The 8,608-nt window shown below is 43.5% G+C and overlaps 1 protein-coding gene across 1 annotated transcript in view; it reads right to left on the bottom strand.

Annotated features, from left to right (window-relative positions):
• The window catches only part of adamtsl4 (ADAMTS-like 4), a gene marked incomplete at its 5' end in the record, with an annotated part of 31,406 nt that extends 24,095 nt beyond the window's left edge, over nt 1–7,311 (bottom strand). The window contains 3 exon segments of the mRNA XM_035671789.1: nt 1,831–2,521; nt 3,685–4,292; nt 7,248–7,311. Coding sequence (XP_035527682.1) covers nt 1,831–2,521; nt 3,685–4,292; nt 7,248–7,311 — 1,363 coding nt within the window.
• Nucleotides 7,312–8,608: the final 1,297 nt, after the last annotated feature.

Below are 8,608 nucleotides of genomic sequence, written 5' to 3'. Positions count from 1 at the left end.
GTGTCTGTGTGTGCATGGAAGTTGTTAACTTTAATCTTATCATCTCTCCCTACACTCTCACTTAAAACAGACCTGCTACAAGTGGCCTGCTGGCATAAATACCCCGGTCACATGTCACTCTGGGTATTTTTGTCCCCATGATCAAATCTTAAAAGGGATTATGGATCAGTTTCCTTCTGTTTATTTCATTCGTCTGCCTCTCCATCCATCACATGCCATATCTCAAACGTGGCTAATCGATTTTCATGAAATTCAAGCAGGAATAATCACCTCCTGCATTTTAGCGTTTTTTAAATAGCACTGTGATAAATAAGCCCAAGAGAGAGATGTCAGGTCATATTGTTTAGGCCTGGGTCTTATTTAAAATTTTGAGATAGAATTACCAAAAATAAGTTTTGGTCCAAAACAGTAAATTAGTTTGTTCCCATAAAAATGTTTAATGCAGCTGTACAAGCTCCTTTGGGGGCCCAAATAAAATTTTTTAGAGTTAAAATTTGCAAAATTATGATTTATTTCTAAAACTGATCAGGAAGGACTGCAATTAATTAGTCAATTAGCTGGCTAGCTAACACTGGAACATTTCCAGAAATGTTGATTAATGTATGATGCCCTTGAAGACCTACTTGGTGCTACAAACACATTTTAGACTTCACACATATTGAGCAAAGGAACGCGCTGCTGTTGCAGTTGCTAAATCTTTGTGCTTGCGTACATTCAAGCCAAAATCTGTGACTTTCCACCTGTCGTCGCTCTCTCCGGGGACAAGAATTGATTGATTGTTTGAAAAATGGCAAAGATGGTGGAACGTTGTATAAAAAAAACCTGCTGTTCATTTTTGGAGCAGCCGTTGCAAAAGGTGGAAAATGTGCAGGCTAGCCAAGTGAAATACCAATGCAGCTGATTTTGATTTGACATATATGAAATGTGTCACACATGTGTTTTGCCAGGACAGCTGCAGCTTAAAAATGGCTAATGTTCCCTGGTTTTAGATACAGAATTTTAACAATATATAAATTGAAGGACATTAGAAACTCAATGTGTAGTTGTAAAATCCTCTTCATCCACAATATTCACTCTCTATTTCACATTTAATTGAGTGAAATCAAGTGTGGCATTCCTGTCCTGAAACCTGAGTTACTGCAAGGTCGACCTCAGTTTCTCACCTGTGTGTTGAGGGTGAGTTGGCCAATCTGACATGACCCGCCTGTCTGTGTCTCTGGCTGCTGTTTTTGGCAGCACGTACGCACACTTTGCTACCGATAATGCTCACACTGTGCTGCACTGAGAGCTATGGAGGAGGTCGCAACCCCAATCATCACTGCAGGCCCCGAGCCAGACAGGACATTACATCGATACACACTGTGCTACTGACACAAACACACACACACAAACACATATTTATGCTCACAGATATGTGTAATCAGTCGCGAACATACTGAACGCATACAGGCATGTGTATGGCTTCACAACAGAGGTGTGTATTCTGGTTGTGACCCAGAATACACACACGCCATGGAGTAGCAGAGGTACGTTTCCATCCGAGTGCTCATAGACAACCAGCTAGTGTTGGACCTCGGGAACGATCTACCTATCAAATACACTCTGCTGACCTTCAGCTCCTTAGTTTACGGTCACCTAACTGCTCTCTTCAGCACATGGTGTGCATATAAATCAAGGATGACTGCAGGCTATATGCAGAAGTGAGCAGGGGACAAACACACTGAGGAGCTGGTATAAAAGTGAATTACTGAGATTATGAAATCAGTGTGAAGTCAGTAAATTAAGAGGAATATTAATGTTGTTTCTGGGGTTTATGGGTGAAGATCTTACCTGTGAGAAGCACCTGCGGTACTCCTTCTCCGGCCCAGGGCATCTGTAGACCTGAGGAGCTCCTCTTCCTCCATCCCTGCCTGATTCGACTCCCATGTGCGGGATGTGCGGGTGCTGTAGGGGGTAGACGTTGCCAGCGGGTGGGACCTGCGGGCTGAAGCCTGGGTGGAGCTCCCTGTCTCTGTGCACGGGGCTGGGACGATGGAGCGAAGTGGAAAACGGTGAAGCCGCGGCGGGGGAGTTTGGGCGGGAGAGAGGAGGGACGGGAGGATGCGGCGCAGTGACGGAGTGCCAGTCAAACCGGTGGCGGTTGGGTAGGTGAGATGACGATGAGGAGCGATCTCTCGCCCTCCCGTGTTCTGTACTGGTGTGCGAGGGTCTGTCAACATGATGACGGTGTGGGTTGCCAGTTGTGGTTGTCGTTGTGGGTAACTCCTCAGCAGCAGGTGTGTCAGGGCCCTTCTCCTCTTCCTCACCCCTTCCAGCCTCCCTGTCTTCTCCATCAATCCGCGCCTCTTCTTCCACTCTCCTGGTAGTCTCTGCGTCGTCCTCACTGACGGCTAGTCCAGAGGCCGATGTCGCAGTGTCAGTACCGTTAGCCGTGTGGCGAGCCTGTCGGTTGGGGCGATGCAGAGGCAGAGAGAAGGGGACCCTGCCGTACCCAAACTGACCTGGACGGATGTTGGAAGACCTGCGAGTGAAAGAGGAAGAGACAAAAACAGGATGAAGAAAAACAGGGAGTATTTAGAGAGAAATATTAACAGAGAGAGTCAGTGAAAGAGATGAAGAAAACAGAAAGACAGGATCAATTTCAGATAAAGCTCATGTTCTAGCATAATTATAACTGACATGGAGCCAGCAGGCTGTGGTGAGCGGGCAGAGTAATGCAGAGCCTGTTTGTGTGACAAAAACCAGAAGTAATGATGTCATAAAACAGCAGATACCAGTGGGGCATAACTCCAACACCAAATACTCGAAACATCATAACAAACCCTCTCTAATGCCTAAACAGTGTCAGCACTTTAACTAATGGCACCTGGATGAATCCTAAGCACTGGTATTTTTTTACCTTCCCCTTTGTGATGAGGTACAAATCTTTTCTTTGTCTGGTGGCTCATCTCAACAATTGAGTTCTTCTATTTATTCTAAACAAGCCGCTGTTGCTACTGCCAGCGAGGCAGAACTCACTTCCTGTGTGATGGAGTCATGTTCCTGGAAAAGAGCAGCTCAGGGTGCTTAGCAAAGGACATGTAAAAACATTTGTTAACAGGACATTGATTGAATCAGTGTTTGTATGTATTATCCACTTTGACTTTAAAAAAAAAAAACACTTTCATAAGAAAATGTTGGTGATTATTGTTTTTAGGGCCTGAATGATGCTGGCTTTTACACCAATGATAAGGTAAATGTGAATTTTAATTAATGAAGAATTGTGACTAGAATATGTGCTCAGTGGGACATTTTACAATTAAAAAATGAACTTGTCAGTGCTCTCTGATAGACAAACTATACAATAACTGAGAAAAAATTACCCTTAACCTTCAAAACTTCTCATCAATGTTGTCTTAAACATTTTTAAAGTGCTCAGACAAAAAAGGAAATTTGAACATCTACATTTTGGCAACTCCTTTAGCTTAGGAGGATTGTGTGATATGATTGAAAGCTCCAGAACAACTATTGTAGTGAGATCTCTTTAGTCGACTATATATCGGCTGTTTCTACGCAACATCAAAAATATCTTTACTACTACTAATTTTCCTCTTATTTATCAGCATGTATGCAGATATTTATATATCTGTGATAAACTAGGCTCTAATTGGTTAGTTTGCTCTACAACTGTCCAGTCTCCCTCACCTCCTCGAAGGCAAATTCTCCCGATTGGGGGAGACCGACCTTCTGCTCCCGCCTCCTCCAGGCCTCACTGCTCCTGGATTGGTCGGTCTCCTGATGATCCGTGATGGCTGGTTGTAGCTGTGTGAAGGGGCGCGGTAGGGCGATCGATAAACGGACACATGGTCTTGATTGGTTGGGGGGAATTCTGGCTGGTAAAGAGGAGAGGATGGATTGGCCTGTCCTGGTACAGGAGCTCCTCCTCCTCCTCCTCCTCCTCCTCCTCCTCCCCCAGTGTTGGTATTCCGATACAGCGACAGTCCTGGGTTGTGATTGGTGGGGATCGAAGGGGAGTGATAAGGTGACTGTTGCCCGGGGTAATGAGGAGGGTAGTAGGGACGCACAGGTGAGATGACAGGACCTCCGATGCCCCCGGGCAAATAACCTGCCCAGTTAGGTGGAGAGTGGGACACGGGAGGGGTGTGGGCAGGTGGAGGAGATAAACACTTCCTGCTCCTCTGTGAGACGCCCACGCCACAGGTCTGAGAGCATTCAGACCACTCCCCCCAGACAGACCACACGCCCTCCACAGGCTCCGCCTCAAACACCTGCCTGGACCGTCGGCCTGCCACCTGTCGCACACACACACACGAGAAGAGAGACTTAATTCAAATAATTATTAGGGGTGAAACTAATAATTTTTATTACTTAATGTTCTGATTATTTGTTGGATTGTTCAACAATTGTTCAACAATTTTCTGTTAATAAATTAATTTGTTGGCGCTTTCTTTTCTATCAATCAAAGACTTATTGATTTCAACTTAATCTAGACTATTTATTGGTAATTACCTTGATTCTGTGCTACATTTTTCCTCATCACTCTCTGTCACACCCTCAACAACAATTTAACAAAAGGTCATCTGTTCATAGGGTAACCTGCATGAGGGCACTAACTGTTCCTCAGCACCTTCATCATATTCTTTTTATATTAGTAACATTACAATAGAATAGACTAAATAGAACGATTTTTCAAACGTCAAAAAATGGTACTAATGGTATCTCTTTTCACTCCACGTCTAAGAGAAGTTCTTGATTTTGTTACATTTTGTGAAAATCAGACTCATGGCTCAGTTCTCAGTATGTTTTCTCAGGGAAGAATGGAGGCATTGGGACAATTTTTGAGTTTAAGTAAGCTAGACTGGTAAAAAAGTACTTTAATTGAATGTTCCAGTGCACTACAACTCACTGTAACTCTAACTCTGCTGTAAAAAACAAAACAAAAAAAAAACAGGTAAAAACTGCACGCTTTGGCAATATTTTGAAGAACTACTTAACAAAAACGTTGCCATTGCAAAATCCCTGGAAGGACTTATTTCTTCACAGTAACTGAGTTCACTGATGAGCTGCAGTCTCGTGAGTTTCCTTCCTCTGAGGCCAAAATATAAATCCTGAACTTTTCATAGTTCACTCAGGCTTAGGAGAGACTCGGTCACCTGCCAGCAGCTTATGAGCAGATGGATAAATTCATTGGACTTGGTGTCATATAAATGCGCTGCAGAAAAAGACCAGATTGGGTGCTGATCTGGCTTCGCATGTGTGTTTGTATATATATGTGTGAGTGCATGTATGTGGGTGCCAGGTCAGGCTTTGATGTCTTCCTCTGTGGCTGTAGATAAATGTTTCTCCTCTCATTTCATAACTGAAGCATTGGCCTGGTTGGCAGAGCAGCAAACATGAGAGCTGAACAAAAGTTTCCATTCAGAAAGAACCAAAACATAAATCTGCGCTCCACTTCTCCCTTCTCTCTCTCTCCGAGGGTGTAAATGTGTGTGTACACGGGCAGAAATATGCAAGTAAACATACTGTACAAACTGATATTGCGTAGTTGTGGAGAGAGAGGACAGGTGTACGCGGCATACTTGTGTGTTTGTGTCCTCTGATACTGTATTATCCAAATTATAAGAGTTCCTGTCTCTGTCTGAGGTAAAATGGCGGGAGGGTGGGAGAAAGGGAAAGGGGTAAGAGAGATGAAGGGGGGCAGACAGGCCTAATGACTGTGAGTGTGTGTGTTTCTGAAGGGGAGGTGTGGTCTTTTGTAATGAGTGACATCAAACACACAGCTGCCACATAACTGGGACCATTAATGAGCTCCATGCAGTGACCCTGCAGCAGCCGTCGGTGACCTCTGGAGCTACTGGTTAAACTCCTGCGACACTGTACCACCAGGCCTGAACCAGACCGGAGTGGAGCTGTGAAATCTGCATCACCTTTTTTTTTTTTTTTGATGCTGGTATTACTGTGAGCCCTCTCCAGCTTTGGGCCCCTTTAAAGGATAGGTTCGCATTTTTTAAATTCTGTCTTAAAACAATACCGATGTGTCCGTGTGTAGATTGAATTCTTTTAATGCTGTAATTATTCTTCCTCTCCATAATCCTGCCATAACCAGTCTCAAGTGGAGGAAATAAAATTCATTGTTTTAAATATTAGGAACAACTTAAATGTAGACATGTTTTGGCCATCAACAGCTCCACTCCTGTCTGCCTAAAGTATATCTTCTTCTTCTAACAGGGTCAACAATTTACTAAGAACAACTACGTACAACCGACATCAGTCGGACACAAAGGTCGACTAAGACTAATACTTAATACAGTTGTGTATTAAGTATTAATTTAAGTGTTAATGTGTAACCATTATAAAGTCCAGTATATAGTGGTACTGGTTGTAGTCAATGAGCTTCAGTGGCCTTTGAACTTCATCTTCTTAAACCTGCACCGATTGACTTTTTGGCCACTAGGGGGCAGCAGAAACAAATTATAAACACAAAGTTTTTGGGTAAAGTTGTTAGCAAACATTTGCTTATTTACACATGTTGCTGTTAGAGCAAAATTATCATTCAGAAAGAAACGGGGTTCTCGCCCAATCTTCCGCCAAATGCAGCCGAATCAGGTGCTTCTTAGACTTTCAAGGACAGCAAACTTGGTGAAAACAAAGGAGGACTGGAGCACACTGATTAATTCACAGCCTTTACTTGTGCAAACAGACTAACATTTCGACACTACTGTGTCTTTGTCAGAGTCATAAACATCATCGTTAATTTGTAAGTCCAATAGTCACTCTCTTTTAGCTCTGTTTTGGTCTCTATCTCCTTCTGAGAGAAATATCTGCCTAATTAGCTGCTAAATGCTTTACTTTATTCACCATAGTCGCTAACTGCGTCTGTCTGATGATTTGGTGCACTGTTAACAGTGGCTCATGAACACATGGTGTTATCTGTAACAAAAATGTGTTTCAAAGTTCAGCTGAAGCTGATATGAGGCTTCATCAGTCTGAGTTACAGAATTCAAGTTATCTATTTATCTTCCAAAGTTACAGTCTTTTTAAGCACTAAATTCCCTCTTTGTGTTTTCTTAACCAGTGTTTCTCAGGTAGTCTGGACAGGATGAACATTTGCAGCCTCCAATAATGGGCTTGTCAGGATTGTTTTAAGACACACTGTGATAAAACGTCCTTTAATCGTCATAACCTTTCACCCCTCTATAGTGATGCTGTTGTCTGTGAATCTGACTTATAATGAGCTAATGACTCACCTTCCTCTTGGCAGCCTTGGTCACGGAGGTCGTGACCACCACAAAGCCCCACAGCACATAGAGCCTGGAGGAATGAGGAACAGAGAGCGTGAAAGAAGTGGCAGATCTACAAGATTTTATGAACCAGCAGGTTGAATAAGGGCTTTTGTAAAAGACATAACTGTTCCATGACCTAAACATTAAATTGGTATATGCTGCGCGAACTTACAGAGACTTTCATTATTCTCTGTCCAATGGTCCTCAACTTTCTTGAATCTTTTCCCCAAATGTACATTTAGTTTAAAAACAGTGTTAAACATGTTGAGTGAACACCCTATCAAATGTTCCAGTGACCTAACTGTACTTTAGCAACCAATTATGCCACTTTCTTTGCCACTACAGGTGGCTGAGGGCTCAAAGGGGGGATTTGAACACAAGTTTCTTTTTCCCTTCAGGGTTCACAGGCAAACATCTCAATCAATCTGGGGAAGCCTGGGAGGCACTAACAAACTAATGGGTTTAAACAGCAAGTCTGTTTTCCCTCTGCATGCCTCTCTCTGGGACTACACACACCCTGAGGATGTGGTATTCACACACACACAACAACCACACTCGCAGGCGCAATCAGTCACAACATCCAAAATCATCTTGTACAGTGAGGTACTTTTTATTTGAGGTTTGATGTTCAAAGGACGTGGTTTATGGTGTGGGATGGTGTTGAATGTCTCCTTTAATTTTGGATTCCTGCCCTTAAATTTGACACGAAACTACTTTAGGGAGCATTACACACGCCAGGAGAATGTGCAATGAATCTGAAAAAGTAATTTAATCTGATACTGAACATCTGAAGCCTTATTTTTTCCTTTAGGGTTAAATGTTTCAAATAAATACTTGTTTAAAGAAAATCTGAATTTCCTTAAATCAGCTGTTGTGTCTATAACACACCAGTCTCCATAAAACTGCAGAGACAAGTGTACTGGAAACAAGTGGAATACCATCTCCATATCTGCCAAGAAAATAGCCTGAACATGATACTAAACGGTTCGCTAAGATGGACATTTCAGCGCTCGCCACGAGAACCAAACCATCACCGCAATCACCAGTCCGCAGGCCACATGTAGTCAGAGTAATTGGTCCCTTCTTCCCAATGTGGTGCACCGCCGTGGTCTCTGGAAGCTTCCCCACACCAGACTGCATAACTACCCCGAAAAACACAGACAAAGGTCCCGCACAGTCCGACACAACAGAGCCGCTCAGGCCGAAGTAACGACCCCCTACCCGCGTCCACGTTTCCCTGGCCGCTACAGTGGCACATTGTAGAATAAACTCCGCGGGGACAGGGGAAAGAGAGAGAGAGAGAGAGGGAGGGAGAGGGAGAGCGA

The sequence above is a fragment of the Morone saxatilis genome, unplaced genomic scaffold, assembly GCF_004916995.1.
Source record: "Morone saxatilis isolate NCDOM2014 unplaced genomic scaffold, NCSU_SB_2.0 Contig24, whole genome shotgun sequence".
Lineage (NCBI taxonomy): Eukaryota > Metazoa > Chordata > Actinopteri > Moronidae > Morone > Morone saxatilis.
This window is presented reverse-complemented; position numbering and strand designations above follow the sequence as displayed.